General features: G+C 41.5%; 1 protein-coding gene across 3 annotated transcripts in view; it reads right to left on the bottom strand.

Annotated features, from left to right (window-relative positions):
* The window catches only part of LOC109433624 (uridine phosphorylase 1), a 115239-nt gene that overhangs the window by 53318 nt on the left and 44042 nt on the right, over positions 1 to 17879 (bottom strand). Inside the window, exons 1-2 of one of the 3 annotated variants that reach the window (XM_062844155.1) lie at positions 14767 to 15005; positions 589 to 883 (exon numbers count right to left, since the gene is read on the bottom strand). The exons of 1 other annotated variant lie outside the window; for it this stretch is intronic. In XM_062844155.1, the coding sequence (XP_062700139.1) occupies positions 589 to 725 (137 nt within the window). In that variant the 5' untranslated portion in view covers positions 726 to 883; positions 14767 to 15005. Of the gene's footprint in view, positions 1 to 588; positions 884 to 14766; positions 15006 to 17879 lie in introns of those variants that run through there. One more of the 3 variants, XM_019710063.3, reaches the window with a different exon arrangement.

Genomic DNA, 17879 nt, shown 5'->3' with positions numbered 1-17879 from the left:
TGACAGCTGTGTCACCCCACTGGTAAACAGTGCACGGACCTGTCAACTGAAAAGGCCTATTGCGTAAACAAACACGTGAAGCGTCAAAAATGTTTAAATTGACATTAACACTCACCTGTGCCCTCCTGTCAAATTTTAAATCGAGCGATCAAAGAGCGTCAAATATCAAGACCAACAATTGAAAAGGCCGTATTTCTATTTTGTACACAAATATGTTTCTGTCGACTGACGACCTGTTTGTGTTGGTGAGGTGCGTGGGTGGATCCCAGGAGGCCCAAGTGAACAGAAACGTATTATTGTTTACGCAATGTTAATGCGGCCTTTTCAATTATTGGTCTTTATTTTACAAAAAAACGCACATGTATTTCGAGGAATATATAAAAAATGATTTTTTTTTATTTCTGGGATATGATCCATTTGTTTCACAGTTGTTTCGCAGATGTCAGACATCAAATCTCTGCCAGACTAACTCCCCAATCTGACAGCAGTTGAGTTACGTGGCGCTATCTGTTCATTTCATAGCGGCCGTTTTTGTTATTTTAGTGATCCATTCGAAACGCACAAATTTTAATCTAAAACGCAATTTACCTCGTGTCCGGATGGTAGACCGTTTCTTCTTCGTCGTTCTCGGCGTCCAGGTGCCGTTTGTGGGCAGCGGCACCGTTACCATTCGTGGCCACCTTCAGGCCGTTCCCGTTCTGCTCGGTCTGCAGTTTATCACTCATTATGTTGCTGCTGTTGCTTTGGTTCGGTTTTTTTGGTGGTGTGGTTTTGTATGCGTTTGGAAATTTGAACACTTTTTCACTATTTCAGTTTCACTTCAACTGGATTCTGGTTTAAGGCCCTCACAAGCTCTGATTTAGATGAAATGTGGTGAAGAAAACTGGTGAAGTTTCAGCAAAATTTCGCGTGGATCGATTCAAGAGAAAGAAAACTGTAACATAGTAGGCGTTTTAGCGGAAAAAACGTTTGTTCTATTGTTTTGAAAGTAATTTTCGCATGGCAATCTTCGGTGGATGAAGCTTTGTTCAAAAATACAGATGTTTGATTCAAACATAAAAGTTGTTTAATGATAGAACATTAATAGAAGTAAATTAAAAGGTTCTCAATTTCCAAATACGAAATTGTCTCCGTCAAATTCCTGTATTAAGGGCCAAAGAAGATTGAGAATAAGCATCACTAGATGAAATTTTGTCCCCAAATCCACTGGAATTTTCCTCCTCTACTAACACATCACTCAAAACCCTTACCTCAGTTTCCTCTAATTATCAAGTTCAAGACTGCGTGTCCGTCGCAAAAGTAGCGGCACTTTTATGTCTTGCCGCGTTGCGCCAGCCAACTGAGCGAGTGCACGAGAAGATAACACGGAACATGTGCGCCTCGCTCGATGGACGATGACGAGCCCCCAAAAAATGGAAGTATGAACTCTCGTTCATTCGTCCGACATCGACCAATGGTCAACGGGACGAGGTGTAATGGAAGAATACCAAAGAGGAAAAAAAGCGCGAGCAACAGAACCGTGATTAAATCGAAACAACCGCAATCGCAGAGGAATGCTGGAACACTGTATCATTAGGTGCGCATTTCTCGAATTTCGTGTCACAAAAGAGTAACTGCAGTAGGCGATTCCAGCTGAAAATGTTTATGGTTCAACCGTTATCAACACTTCAACACTTCACCAACAAAGTCCGGCTTGATTCGTTTCACCCCTTTCGATCTGCTGATAAAAATTGCTGACGCGAGTCGTTTGGTTGTTGGCTGCGCCCTTTTGATATTCAGCACGAGATTTGCATGCGATTGCACCACCACGTGGATCGTAGCAAACCGGTTCAACAGCTGTGTCGCGCGGCATCACTACAGCGAAATTACCATGGTTACGCCCACCTCGTTGATACCATATTCTTTGATCTCTCTTTCCCTTGTTTGCAATCAAGTGCAAAAATTGACGCGCATGCTTTGATTGCCCTTTGATGATTGCCGTTTGTTTTTGGTCGTCTTCAATTTCCTGTTAGCCAACTTTGATGATAGCATAGCAATGTGCCGTCATCACAGCCTGTTGGCTTTTTTTTGTGACTTTTTTGTATTCGCGCACGAAAATGCCAAAAGTGACGAATCAAGTTTGCCACCTCTACTAGTGAGGTTGGTATGATAAACAGATTCGTAGAAAAAATATATCGACCAAGCTTCGTTTGGGTTTGCGAATGCGGTCGATCTCAGCTCTCAACTAGAGAGGTTATGCAACTCTGCACTCATTGGCACACTTTTCAACCTGACCTGACAGACAAGTCTAATCATCAATGACGAAAGGGAAGATTCAAAAATTACGTCCATCATTTTTTGGGATTTCTAGACCCCCCCCTCCCCCCTCTGTCACGCTATTTTCCTATACCTAATACACGTACTGTCACACTTTTCTAGACCCCCCCCCTCCCCCAAATGTTGGACGTAATTTTTGAACGTTCCCAAAGGGCATGTGTTGAGGCGTGAGCTGTTATAATCGCCAATCAATCGGTGTATGACGTCTTGTTATGGGTCGTTTGTTCTGAGGGGGTTGTTGCGAAATGTAAATTGTGCATTTGCAATCTCTCGTTTTGCTCATTCTTTCATTTCTCTGTGGTATTTCATCGTATTCTGTGGTAGTCCATGGTACACCACGACAGTTCATGGTACTCCACGGTAGCCGATAATACTCTACACAAGTCGATGGTACTCCACGACAGTCCTTGGTACTCCACAGAAGTTCATGGTAACCCACAGTAGTCCATGGAATTCAACTAAAGTCCATGGTACTCTATGATATTCTGCGGTAGTCTATGCTCTACGACAGTCCAAAGTAGTTCATAATAGTCTGTGACATTCCACGACAGTCTACAATACTCCTCGATAGCCCATGGTACTCCACAGAAGTCGATGACACTCCATGACAGTCCATGAGTGCATGGTACTCCTCTGTAGCCCATGGTACTCTACAGAAGTCTATGGTACTCCACGACAGTCCATGGTACTCCTCGGTAGCCTATGCTATTCCATGTAAGTCCATGGTACTCCATGATATTCTGTGGTAGCCTATAGTGCTCTACAATAATCAACAGTAATCCATGATATTTCACGGATACCGTACTCCATGGTAGGCCATAGTAATCTGTGGTAGAAGTACTCTTCTTCACTGGACTCGATACGGAACCAATCGCTTCCAGTCCACTTTGGACGTTACCTGCTCTTATGTCTTCTTCTACAGGTAGTCAAGTAGTAGTCCAAGCGGATGTTCTACGGTAGAACAGGGTAAACCAACGCATTCTGTCGTACTCTATGATACTCTTTGATAGTTCATGGTAGTCCAGGGGTAATAGAACTTCCAATAAAAATTTGCCAAGATTGTGTATAGATTATAAGATAAAATTAATGAAATTTTCAAGGTGGGCCAAAATACCTGCCCCGGGCCAAAATACGTCCACTACCTTATTCCTTATTCCATGGTCCTTACTTTTAGATCTGTCTTGCTATTCTGGCATGGTTTCTTGCTGAATCATGTTCTGGTACTCAAGTATTCGCTTCTGATTGACTAATGGCTTCAAAAGCTCCATACAAAACTTCTCCACAAGTTCCTTGGAAAATTTCTCCAGGAGAAATTCTCCCACCAGTTCGTCGGGGAAATTATTTCAAAAGCTAAGCTGACATTTTCCAAAAGTTCCTAGAGCAATAGTTTACGAGGTGCTCGGAAGCTGCTTCAAACCTTGGAGTTTTTCACGACACTCCTTGAGGAGGAATTTCTTCAAGAAGTTTCTCTTGATATTGTTCCAGAAGTTAATCTCGGAGTACCTCAAGGAGGTTTTTGCTGAAATTCTTCCAAGCGCTTTTTGCAAAATTTCTTGAGAAGGAAATCTTCAAACAACTCGAAAAACAACTTTCAGTCGTGGAGGGAACTCTTGATGCTTTGAAAATTTTCCTACCGAGCTTGAACGTTTCTGAAGGGAATGCCTACTATTCCAAAAATATCCTAACGATTCCGAAAAGTATACTTCGCTTCGATTTTCTTTAATTTTTCAGTCGACTCAGAAAAAAAGATCTCAAAGCTTTATAAAGGAGTAGGTATTTGTCAATAATTTTGAAGAGAATTGCTGAGACGATGCTGAAAGCTATCCCTCCAATTCTGGACGGAATATTGGCGGTTCTGAAAAGAATCTTGACGCTTCTGAAGGGCATACAAACGATTCTCAAAAAAATGCTTCGGATTCTGACATTTCTGACAATTTCTGAAATGCTGCCGATCTCGGAGGCCGATTCTTGACTATTCCCAGAAAGGATTTCTATAGGGAAGCTGGATCATCTTGACAACTTCTGAAGGGCATCCTGGCTGTTCCTGAAGGGAATCTCGACAATTCCTGGAGAGAAGTTAGATCAATTCTCTCGACAGTTTCGAAGATTCGTCTTCGGAATTCCAAAGGTTTCTGATGGAAGTCTTGACGGTTTCCAAAGGGAAGATTGCCAATTCCTGAAGGGGGCCTTGGACGGTTTGGATCAAAGGAAATTTAGACGATTTCGAGGCCGAATCTTGACTATTCCTGGAAGGGATCCTAAGTATTTATTTAGAAAGTTTGATAATCTTGACAAATACTTAAGAGAATTCTGACTGTTCCTGGAGGGAATCTCTATAGGAATTTCTATAGGGAAGCTGATAATCTTGACCGTTTCTGAAGGGAATCCTAGCTGTTCCTGATGGAACTCTCTACGATTCCTGGAGAGAAGTCTGATAACTTTTCTCTTGAGTTTAGAAGATTGGCCAATGGATTTTTAACGGTTTCTGATGGAAGTCTTGACGGCCTCCAAAGGGAAGTTTGACAATACCTGAAGGAGTCTTGGATGGATTAGATCAAAGGAAAATTCTGTCGATTTCGAGGTCAAATCTTGACTATTATTGGAAGGAACCCTAACGATTCCTGAAGGGAATCTTGATAATTCCTCAAAAGAAGCCAGCTAACTCCTCTTAATAGTGTTAATGATTCCCCATTGGAATGTTAACGGTTTCTGATGGAAGTCTTGATGGCCTCCGAAGGGAAGTTTGGGAATTTCTGAAGGCAGCTGGCATGGATTCAATTCAATCCTGACTGTTTCTGAAGGAAATCTCGACGATTCCTGCAGAGAAGTACATCACTTTTCCCGAGAGTTTTGAAGATTCTCCAATGAAATTTCAACAGATACAGAAGTCGTGATAATCTTCAAAGGGAAGTTTGAGAATTTCTGAAGGGAGTCCGTAATAGAGCAAAACAATCTTGACTATTATTTTAGAAGGAATCTTAACGATTTCTCAAGGGAATTCTGATGATTTTTGAAGGGAATCTTGTCTGTTCCTGAGGGGAATCTGAAAGTTTCCTAAAGAAACGTTCGATAGTTTTTCTCGAGTGTTTTGAAGAGACTCCAATGCAGAAGACAATTTTGTCGATTTTCAGGCGGAACCTGGACTATTCCTAGGATGGATTATTTATCAACAATTCCACAAGAAAAGAATTCAGACGATGTTGAAAGCTATCCCTTCAATTCTGAAGGGAATATTGGCGTTTCTGAAAGGAATCTTGACGTTTCTGAAGAGAATGCATATGATTCTGAAACGAATATCGACGATTATGGAAGGAATGCCTCCGAATCTATGGGAAATCAAGGCAATTTCTAAAAGAAATGATCATTTTTGATTCGAATTATGGCGCTTTCCTTCAGTTTAGATGGGTATATTATCGATTCTGAAGGGCATATTGAAGCTTCTGAGGGCGTATGGACGGTTCTGAAGCGAATATTGACGATTGTGGAAAGAATGCTTCCGATTCTGAGGGAAATCAAAAGGAGCTCAACAAGTTTTTATGAAACTTTCGAGAATTTTTAAGGGGACAATTCTCGAATAGATGCTTAACGATTCTTAAATAGAATCTTGCAATGGAATAGTTTGTGGAGCAAAAGCTAAACACAATCTATTCTCAAAGTACATCTTGACGTTTTCTGATGGGAAGCTTGAACGAGCATTCTTGAATAGAAACTTGACGATTTCTTGAATAGAGCTTCAAGGATCTCTGATGTGGATATTGATGGTTTCAGAAAGGGTGCATGACGATTGTTGAAGAAAGTTTCGCAAATTATCGAAGTGAATTGTGCCCAGTGTTGATTCTTGGGCATAATAATAAAAATTCCTGAAGCGTTTTTCGACTGTTCCTGAAGGGAATCACGACGATTGCTACATAGAAGGTTGCTAGTCTCTCGACTGTGCTGATGATTCTCCAATCAAATTTTGACGGTTTCAATAAATCGTGGTGCTCTACAAAGAAAATTTGGATTGGATCGTTGGAAATTTTAAAAATTTCAGATTAACAGTACGTATGTAAAAACTGCTTGATCAAGATGAGTGTAGATCAGTCTAGGCGTGGGTGATAGCTGAAAGCAGACAATCGGTTCGTCAAATCCGGTGGAAGATTCCCTCAATCTCAACGAGCCAAACTTCCAGAGTGCTCACAGTGCTACCCTGGAGGCTCACATGTTGGTCATCGAGGAAGAAAATGAGATGAAAGAACAAAAGTTTAAGCAACAGCAGGAGGAACTATGTACCAGCTGGAGGAAGAAACTGTTGAGTTTTCATTTGGACATCCCTCGACATCGAGACAACCTCTATGTAGTTGATGTACCATTTCTTTTATACGATGTCGATGTTATTGTTTTTGTTTTCTATGTCGAATGTAAATAAAGAAATCATTCGTTCATTTCCAGTTCCACTCTCGGTCCGCTGTTTTATCGCGTCCACTGCGAAGTACTTCTAACAGATTATGGGCCCAGGAGCGTGTTCCACAGCACGTATCGACCTGGAGAAGGAGCGGCCGCATAAGCCGCGGAATCGCTGTTCGAGATAGTTAAGCGGATGGATTACCTGCAATAGATGTCAAGAACTGGATACGGGTCAACTGGATGACTATGTTGGAGATTAGGTAGTGTACAACCCCTCGCGGTTGGGAGGATTATTATGATTATTATAGAGAGGTGTCCAACCCCTCATAGATTCGTCAGCTGTCAATGTTGGCGCGATAAGTTGTGTTGTTGTGATCGGAAGAGAACGAAGAGCAGATTTTTACGAGTTACGTGTTAAGGACAGAATAAAGTGTTTATTATTAAAGTATTAAAGAAATATCGGGTGTGTCTTCTTCTGGAAAGCGAAATTCCTGTGAAAGTCTTGTTTGGTGACTACCGGGTATCCCACTGCGGTATAGTAATTCCGACAGACTACTGGCTTATCAGCAATGGGCGTAGGAGCTGGATGGTAGAATGGTAGTAGATGATACTCGGTGCAGGAAGCATCTCAGTGGCGAAGAAGCTGGCTGCTAGAAGAAGCTCGTTAGGCAATAGTATGGGATCCAGGAGGTGTACCAGTGGTCAGGTAGAGATCGGAATTGGCATAGAGCTAGAGCTGATGCACGCGTCGGAGCTTCGAGTCAAGGGGGGATGATCATGGTTCGAAGGTTGAGAGTTTAGGATGGATGGATCGAAAGAAACTGTGTCGATTTCGAGGCCAATTAATTGCTCCGCGAAGCGACTCTAATTTCTTAGAAAACAAAGGGAAACTTGAAAATTTTGGAATGAAATTTTGACGACTTTGAAATGGAATTGTGACTATTCTTGAAGAACAGCTAAACTAAATAAAAAAAAGTTTAAGCGAGAGGTATTGCATCTCGCTCCATGAAAGAAAAGACCGCAAGATGAAGGAAAATACCGAAGTAAAAGGTATCCGAGGAGATTGCGTCAAATTCTATTCGCTAAAGATTCCCAAAGATGGAAACCTCCTGACTGTTTTCAAATAGTCTCTTAGCGATTCTTGGTAGGAATCATAGCGATATCCAAAGGAAATCTTGACAATTTCCGATTAAAGTATTGGAAATTCTCAAAGAAAAGCTTGCCAATTCCTGATGATTGTCCAAAGAAATTCCTAAATCCCAATAAATTTTCTGAAAATGACTGGGGGTAAAATTTCTTCTGGAAGTCTTGGAAATTTCTTGATAAGACTACAAAGAAAGTCTGTAGAAATTGTCGAAAAAACTTCGAGCAAATTTCTTATTGAAATGCAAAAAAAGTTATTTCAGAGATTGTATAGAAATTATTGCAGGCAATCTCAGGGAAAAAATCCGGAACAATCACTGAAGAAAATTTTAGGATATGAATAATATAAAAAGCCGAGGATATTCTTGTAAAGAATTCAACGGTATCCCTGAATCTGAATGGAGAAATTTTCGAAAATGAATACGGGGAGATTGCTGAAGTAAACTAGAAGATTTTCTGAGATAATTTTGAGTGAAATTATTTAAAAAGTACCTCCAGCAATGCCTTCAGGAGTTCCTCTAGGAATTTTCCTCAGGAACTCATCCACGAATTCCTCCAGGAGTTTCTTCGAGAATTTGCTTGTGAGTTCCTTCGGGAATTCCAGAGTTTTCGCAGAAATTCCAGTGGGAGATAATTCGGGAATACTGCTACGAGTTTCCCCGGGAGTTTCTTCTGAATTTCATTCGAGAATTCTTTCAAGAGTGCTTCTGGGAGTTCTCCAGAAGTTTCTGCAACATATCTTCAGAAGTTGTTCTGAGAATCTGAGAATTCTTTTAGGAGGTCCTCCGGAAATTCCTGAAGTTCTTCTGTAAATTTTAGCACAAGCTCCTCCGAAAGTTCATTCAATCCCTGTGGAAATTCTTGCAAAAGTTCCTTCGATACTTTCTTCATGGGTTCTTCAAGAATGCCTCTAGGAGTTCATCCAGAAGTTTCCTCCGGAAACGCCCGCGAACTTCCTTAGCATTATTTCCTCCTGGAATTTGCTGTAGAAGCTTCAACCGAAATTCTGGGAGAGCAACTGTAGAGAGTTATTCTTTGAGCAACTCCTGAAAGAATTTCCGGAGGAATTTTTAGAGAAATTCCTGGAAGAATTCTTCAATGAACTCCTTGTAATATTCTCAAAGCCCTGTAGAAAACGAACTCCGGAGAAAGTTTCAAAAGAATTTCTTGGAAAATTCCTGGAAGAATCGTCGGAGAGTTCTAAGTGGATTTCCTGGAAGTTAGGAAATCCTAGTAAAATCCCCGGAGAAACTCCCGGTAATTTCTGGCAGAACTCTGGAAAACATTCCCTGAGAAATTTCTGAATAAATATCTGAGGAGTTTTCGGTGTAATTTCCGGAAGAAATGCTGGGAGAAGTCGCGAAGCACGGAACTATTATCAGATAATCTTCAGGAAGATATTCCCTAGACACTTCCGGAGGAATTCCCGGAGGACCTTTTTGCACTTCTCCGAAGGATCTCCTTGAGTAACCGTCGATGAACCTCCTGCAAGAATTATTGTATGAATTCATGAAAAATTCCTTAAGCAACTACAGGACACAATATCCAGAGAAACTTTTACAAGAATTCTCGGAGCAACTCCTGGATGAATTTTCGAGAGAAATCTCAAAAAACTTTCGGAAGAACCGCCGGACGAAATTCCGGAAAAAATACAAGGATCTTCCTGTAGGAGTTTTCGGCGAAACTACCGGAGTTCCGGTTAAATTCCTAGAGGAATTTTCGGTGGAACTTCGACAAAAATTTTAGGTGAAATCCCTGGAAGCTGCGGTTGATATTCTAGAGGAATTTTCGGTGGAACACCTGTTGGAATTCTCGGTTTAACACCTCGAGGATTTTTATTATTATTATATTTATTTGCAAGATTTTCAGCCCTGAACTGGCTCATCTCGAACCTCGAGGAATTTCCGGCAAAGCTCCCAGTGTAGCTTCCTGTGGAACTCCCGGAGTTTTTCCTCAAGGAGATCCTATAGGAATTCTAGATGGAACTCGCAGAGGTCCCGGCTGGTCATCTGGAGGAATTGCTGCTGAAAGTCCTAGATGAAATTTTGACGTGGAATTTCCGGTGACACTTCTAAGGAAATTCCCCGTGCATCTCCTTCAGTAATTCTCTGTAGAACCTCTAGACTAATTTTCGGTGCAATCCCTAAAAGCCCCGGTTGATCTTCATGAGTAATTCCAACTGGAACACCTGGAGCAATTTCCACTGGAACTCCTAAAAGGATTCCCGATGGAACTCCTAGAAAAATTCCCAATGGAACTTTAACAGTAATCCCCTGTAGAACTCCGAAGAGGAATTTTCGGTGAACCACCTAGAGTAATTCATTATGGAACTCCCAAGAAATTCTTGGTGGTATTCCTAGAGAAATTCCTGTTGGAAATCCTAGAGGGATTCCCGGTTGAATTCCTAAAGGGATTCCCGATGGAATTCCTAGATGCATTCCTGTGGCACTTCTAGAGCGATCCCCAATGGAACGCAATACCCAAGCAACACACATGTTACATAAAAGTTACGACAGCGTAAGTTTTGGTTGTATAGAAGTTTATTTTACGTTATTTCAACACAATGTTGGAATTACGTAAAATAAACTGCTATACAACCAAAACTTGCGCTGTCGTAACTTTATTATAACATGTGTGTTGCTTGGGTAGAGGTGTTTGTGATGGAACTTTTACCGGAATTCATGGAAAAACTCTTCGAGGAGTTCCCCGTGCATCTCCAAGAGAATTTTCCGCTGGAACTCTCTGAGCAATTCGCAATAGAACTTCTACAGGAGTTTCCGATGTAACATCTCAAAGAACTCATCGTGTAGCTTTTAGATGAATTCTTGGTGGAACTCCTGAAGAAAACCTCGACAGAATTCTTAGATAAATTCCTAGTGGAACTCCTGTAGGAATACACGATGATACTCCTCCGAAAGGAAGTCCGTAGAATAATTCCTAGTGGAACTCTTAGAGGACATCCCGGTGAAACAACTCGAAGAAAGCCTAAACTAATTCCCGATGGAACTCCTAGAGAGGTGGAACATGGAACTTTTAGAAGAATTCGCGATGGAACTCCTGCAGAAAATCCCAGTGTAACACCTTAAGCACCTCCTTGTGCAGCTGCTATAGGAATTCCCGAAGAAACTCCTTGATCAGGTGCTCACGATGGAACTCCTAGATTAATCCCTAGCGGAACTCTTGAGGACTTCGTGACGGAACTCTCAAAGTGAGTCCTAAAAATGACTCCTAGTGGAACTCCTAGAGGAAATTCCGGTGTAACTCTTACCAGAATTTCCGCTAGAACAATTCTAGGAATTCCCAGTGCATCTCCAAAATGAGTTAGCAGGAACCCGAAAAAATCTCGATGGAACTCCTAGAGTAATTTTTGGCGAACACCTAGAGGAATGCACGATGAAACATCTAAAGAAAGTACCGGCGGAACACCTCGAGGAATTTCTTGGGCAGCTGCGAGTAGAACTCTTTGTGGAATTTTCTATGTCACTCCTAGAGTAATTCGCGGCGTAAATCCTAGAGGAACTTGCGATGGAACTCCTTCAGGACATCCCAACGGAACACCGCAAGAAAATCCCGGCGGAACACCTCTGAAAATTCCCCGTGCATCTCCAAGAGGAGGTTACGGTGGAATTCAAGGTGGAACTCCTTGAAGAATTCGCGATGGAACTCCGAAAGGAGTCCCCGGTATAATATCTGGAGGGATTCCTCGTGCAGCTTCTAGAGGAATTCCCAATAGAACTCCTGTAGGAATTTACGGCAGAATTCTTGGAAGAAATTCCGATGAAACTCCCAGATTAAGGACTGTATCGGAAATTAACTATAAACATTCAAAATGCTCTATCTCGACGCACGGTTGGTCTTTTCATTTCGGTTCTTCTATGAAATCTTCACAATATAGTTAAGTTTAGAAAAGCTTGAAGAAATTTGGAATATGTTTAGTATTATTGAAAATATGGTTCTATGAGTATACCACACAAAATAACAATCTGTACAAACTGCATATTTTTTAAATTTTTTTAACGTTTCAAACATTTGTAGCGAAAAAAATTTGTACGGGGAAAAATGTGGAAAATAATGATTATTATTAGCAGTTATGTACACATTACATAACACTCAAAACCTACTGTTAAAATTCTTATTTTGGATAGAAAAACCTCCAACATTAAGAATATGGTCTATCCCAAAAAACACCTACTTTTTGGTCGAACTTTGACGCTCTGTTTTAAATATCTTCAGAGGTTAAAAAATTTCCGTTCTCTGGAAAAACTACCTCTTCAATAGATTTAAATACATACCCAATCGAAAAAAATGCAAATTTTCAACTTTATGTTTTTTTTTTATTTGCGTAATCGTTCTTTAAAGACGCATAAAAAAGTGGTTCCTCGAAAAATGGCCTTTTTTCATTTTTAAGAATTGCCCTAAACTGCGAAGGGAATTTTTCTTGATACACTTTTTTTTCCTATATCATGAGCATTCTGGAAAAGAATATGTTTGCGCAAAAATAAGAGAAAAAATTGAATATTTTTCCACAGTTTTCGCAATTTTAAAATTTTAGGAGGTGTCCAAAATTTTAAAAACATATGTGCAAACTTTTAGATAAAAGTCCAAGTTAAATAATTATTTTTTGAAAATCAGAACTGCCATTCGTTATTTAAGAGATTTATATAGTACCTCCAAAAATAAAATTATGTTTATTCCGAACAGATTATTTTTCAGGCAATTGTGAACGTTTATAGTTAATTTCCGATACAGTCCTTAATTTCTGGTGGAACTTTTGGACGAATTTGTGATGGAATTCCTAAAGCAAGTTCCGGCTAAACTCCTCGAGGAATTCTCCGTACAGCTCCTAGATGTATTTTACTTGCAGCTCCTTGAGGAATTCTTATTGAAGCTCATAGATGATTCCCTGTGGGATTCTAGAAGAATTCCTAATGGCACTCCCAGAATAATTCCCTACGAAACTCCTAGAGAAATTTGCGGTGGACCTTTTAGAGTAATTCCTAATGGAACTTTAAGAGAAAGAATGCTTGGAGCAATTCCCGATAGAATTCCTAAAGAAATTCGCGATGGAGCTCCTAGATGAATTCCTGGCGGGAGGAATTTTCGGTGGAACCCCTGGAAGTCCTGGTTGATCATCACGAGAAATTCCCAGTGGAAGTCCTGCAGGAATCCCTGGAGGTCCCAGTTGGTCATCTAGAGAAATTCCTGGCGGAACTGTTGAAGCAAATGTCGATGGTACTCCTAGAGGATTTTCCTGTTGTGCTCTTCGAGTAATTTTCGGAGTTACTCCGAGAGAAATTCGTGGTGGAACACTTTGAGGAACTATCGGTGAAGCTTGTAGAGGAATTTTCTATGAAACTCCTACAGAAATTCCCGACGGAACCTCTACAGATTCTGATTGATATTCTAGAGGAATTTGCAGTGAAACAACTGGAGGAAGTTTCGGACACTCCTAGAGGAATTTCAATGGGACTTCTAGATGAATCCTCTTAAATTTCTGCCAAAGCCAATGACTTGCGTCTGAAAGTGGGTTCGATCATAAACAAGAATAAGGGAGTTGGTACCAAAATAAATCCAAAAAAGAACCAAGTTGTGAAGATTTACTTTTAGTTCTGGCCCAATGAAAGAACATCCTCGATAATACCAATTTCTCGGCATTGATCCACCATCGACCTTGAAACTTCCTTGTTTTCTTACCCTAACCAAAAACACACCCATTTCATATCTCACAAGTGGCATATGTACGTCAATCATCTGCGGACAACCACGTTTTTGATCACGATTCCGCAATCGTCAGCATTACTTGTCGTCCGTGATGAATCATCTAAGATAAGCGAATGGGTGCCGCACCGCTCTCTCTTTATCTCTCTATCTCGATGAATTTCGCATTACCCTCTTCTCAGATGACATTACGAAACACAACTAAGTACTGCACCCAAATCCAAATCGCAGTAACCCCTGATCCGATATCAACCTCTCGTCTGTTGGAAGTTCAACAACAAACAGACATCGAACTAGGACAGAAGGGGTATGGCAGTCGTCTGGCTGTCTGTCTCTGGCGGCGCCTACTTCCTTCTCTCAAATTGCGTCACACAGATATAATCCCTTGCCCTTGCACGCTTCTAACCCGCTCCAGTAGCTGCTCGTTTGGGGTCTACAGTCTGGCTGTTGTTTTGCCAATGTTCAAGGCTGACAGCCGCAAAAAAAATCAATCGATTCACTGTTTTTTTTTTTCTCGGTTGGAATAAACATAAGGGGATTCGGTTCAATGCGCGTCGTTGGGGTGAAACGATCTACCTCCGGCTCTCGCTGTAACGTAACTCCAACCAAAACAACCGTTGACATTGTGACTGACAGTAACACGGAGCAGAAAATCTGAACCTTTCAAATGTGCATTAATTCCTTTGAGCGGCAGCTAATAACGTCGAGTAAAAGTCGTGATGCATGCAACAATCAAACCACTCATTTCCTCAGATGACGCGTGTCACCCCGCTCTCCCCTATTGCGTTGCGTTGGAAATTTGGCACTTCTTTGAGTTGGGTGACACGTTGTCAGCTTTTTGCATATCTAGTGACTTCATTCAAATGGCAGCACCGACCTACACAGTCAGTGGATGCGAATTACTACTTGCACGCGGATAAGCTGTTATCTAACACACAGTGTTTTTAAACAACCAAAACAAACATTGTCAGCCTGCGCTGCCACCACGACGCCGTGTTACAGTTGTAATAGTTCTTGCTTCGAATCGAACCACGATCTATTTTTAGGACACTCTCCGCGCGAAGAAACTGCGCGCTCTTCTTGCTATAAACGACAACGTCACACAATGTTTTTCTAAATAGACAGACACCCGCTGCTGGTTTCGCAAACAGATTCATAGCCTTCTTGGATGCGCTGCTCCACCAATCGGCCGGCCAATCTAACCTAGATGTTTTCAAAACTCGCCAATCCCGCACACAGTAGGCGCTTCCGGTTGTGACGCTCTGATAGCACGACGATTTTCACAATCGAACAGCGGCGCAATCACGATAAAAGACGAAATGCGAATCAAAGTAGGCCCGGAAGCACACGCGCTCGCACACGAATTTCGGCACAGGAAAAACGTTCAGAAAACTTCCATCCACATCGGAGGACCGCACAAACCAGACTAGCGGACAGGCTTCCCGATGGCGTCTTGTTTTATTTCGCCCGCTGCTGCTGCTGGCTGGTTGCCTGCTCGATGCGAGGCAAGGCGAAGGCTCTCCTCCTCGCGCGTACCGGCGGTGTGCTCGCTCACAAACGCGACTAGGCAAGGCACCCCAAGCCGGCAACGGCAATCCACGGTGGGTTGAGGTAGGTATGGGGTTCGTACAGGAACCCTCGCGCAAATGAAAAACTATCACCGGAGACCGGGCGAATTCACTATCGGAAATCAGGTGGACAAAATAGAGGAATAGACTTCCCAACTAACAATGATAGCTGAATAACGGTTTATTCAGCTGAAGTTTTAAAAATCCAGCTCAAGAGCAATCCATATGCCTTTTATCCGTGGCAAATACTTATTCTAGGAAATATTAATTGATAGACGAATATTTGTGTCCGCCTTCTCGTACGGGATTTTCCCATAGTGATTGGAGGGTAGAAACATAGGCGACACGACACGAGACGTGGTGAGGCGCCGCAGTAGGCAGAGCGGAGCGATTAAAAACAGCTAGTTTAAGCTTTAAAGCGCGAAAGAACGACAAACATCAGCAGCGCTCGCGAGAGCTGGCGCGCGAGTGTGATGACAAATGAACGACGGCGCGATGTTATAAAGAGATTGAAAGAATGTTTCAAAAACATGTGGATGTGGATCTATACAGAGCAACCAACAACAACAACACCATTCGGAGAGAGAAGAAAATTCCGACGCTTTTGTTGGCGGTAGAATCGGGAGTGTGTATTTCATCGACGGACGACAGCGAGAGAGGCAGCGAACACAACACAGTAGGCTTAGCGTTTTGATTCACCCTAGCAACGTATGTATATTACACGTTTTGTTCCATTATATGAAGTACACTCAGCGAAAAAAACTAGCGAAGTTCATCGAAATACCTTATGAAAATTTGCTATATAAATTTCATAAGATAGACTTATGAAAAGAACAAAAAAAAATCTCTAAATGATGCAGACTGGATCCGATCCATGGACGTCGGGATCACCGAGCCCGTGTTTTATCCACACGGCTACCGACGCTTGAGAATTCCATGTTGCTAAACATGAATAAAAGCCAAGCTGTGAGACGATTTTACATCATAGAGTGACCTTATGAAATTCATCCGAATCATTATGAATTATTTAAAGGCCGTTTCATAAGTTGGGCCTTATGGAAATCTTAAGGTTATTTCGCTGAGTGTAGAATCTGAGATTACCATCTTAGTAGAAACAGAGCATGGCGGATATTTCCTCGACCGTCCCGTCCGCCCTTAAGAGAAGGTTCTTGAAGAAAGCTCAATGCAGAATTAAAGAGGAGAGTCCGAGAGAGTACAAGAGAAGGCTTACTCTATGCACGGATAATACAATGTACACATCGCTCGATTAATAATTCAAGACCAATAATTGAAAAGGCCGCATCAACATTGCGTAAACAAACACGTTTCTGTCGACTTACACTGCAAAATATTTTTGCTGGTATTCAGCAAACTTTGCTGATTTTTGGCGTGCTGATTACATTCAGCAATACAAATTACTGAGTATCAGCAATTAATTTTCAACTTGCTGAACCATCCAGCAATTTTGACAGTTGATCAGCAAAGTTGTGCTGAAATTCAGCAAAAATGTTGCTAAAATTCAGCAATTTCTTTGCTGATTTTTGGCGTGCTGGAAGCATTTCAAAAATTTTGGTGTGTAGGGCCTTCTGGGATTCACCCACGCGTCTCACCACCATTAACAGAAAGCTTGATGTTTGCGCTTTCTATTAGTGGTGGTGAGGTGTGTGGGTGGAGTTCAAAAGGCCTCAAGTCGACAGAAACGTGTTTGTTTATAAAATCTTGATGCGACCTTTTTGTTGGTCTGGAATTTTTCACACAGTGATGAAAATGAGTGGAAAACATTTCATGAATGCGAGCGAATAACGCACGTGTGTAAAAAAAGGTAATCGAGCGATGTGTACATTGTTTTATCCGTGCATATAGTGCGCCTTCTCTTGCACTCTCTCGGACTCTCCTCTTTAATTATCCGTTTAAATTTCATTACACGCAGAACTCGATGTACACAGCGCAACGAGTAACTTTCACGCAGCGACCGAAAAGACAAAAGAATTTTTACGCAGATTTGTGTAACACCGGATCAACACAAAAAATGTGCTGATCCGGTGTTACACAAATCTGCGTGAAAATTCTTTTGTCTTTTTGCTCGCTGCGTGAAAGTTACTCGTGCGCTGTGTTGTTTCATTTAAGGGTGTACCTCTTTTTTGTTCTGTTTCTGTAAAATTTCTTCTCAAATCTTCAAATCCCAATTAGGTAGCTACTTATAGGTATAAAGCAACATTTAAATGAAGTCTTAAATTTATGCAGAGAGGAGGGAGAGAGCGAGTACTTTTACGCAAACTCAGAATGCTCACATCCTCGAGGATTGAGCAAGCCGCCTTGTTCGAATCCCCCGGTGTGAGCGAATGACGCATGTGCGATCCTCGAGTGAGTGAATCACGTGTGTTTGGAGAACGAACTCGTCAAACAGTACTTGGGATAAGCTTCATTATATCACATATGGTGATGAAGGAAGATTGACCTTGAAGTCTGAAACAGCTGTATGACGACATTCCTTCGCTAGTAATTTGAACTTAGGTATTAATATAATTGATTCTAATATAATTTTAAACACATTTAATATAATTTCCCAATTGTTGAGCAGTTATTACTGTAATTTTCGTTTTAATTTATTTTTCCGTGTATAATTTCACGGTTTCTATACAAGAGAAACAGACGTCACTCCTACCGCTTCTCATCGATCACCTGTTTAACGGTTGATTCAAATTAACGGTGGTTGACCAATTGACCACTCGCGGCGCGGCGCTAACA

This window comes from Aedes albopictus, chromosome 1, assembly GCF_035046485.1.
Source record: "Aedes albopictus strain Foshan chromosome 1, AalbF5, whole genome shotgun sequence".
NCBI lineage: Eukaryota > Metazoa > Arthropoda > Insecta > Diptera > Culicidae > Aedes > Aedes albopictus.
Note: the sequence above shows the minus strand (reverse complement) of the source record. Positions and strands in the feature narration are given on the sequence as shown.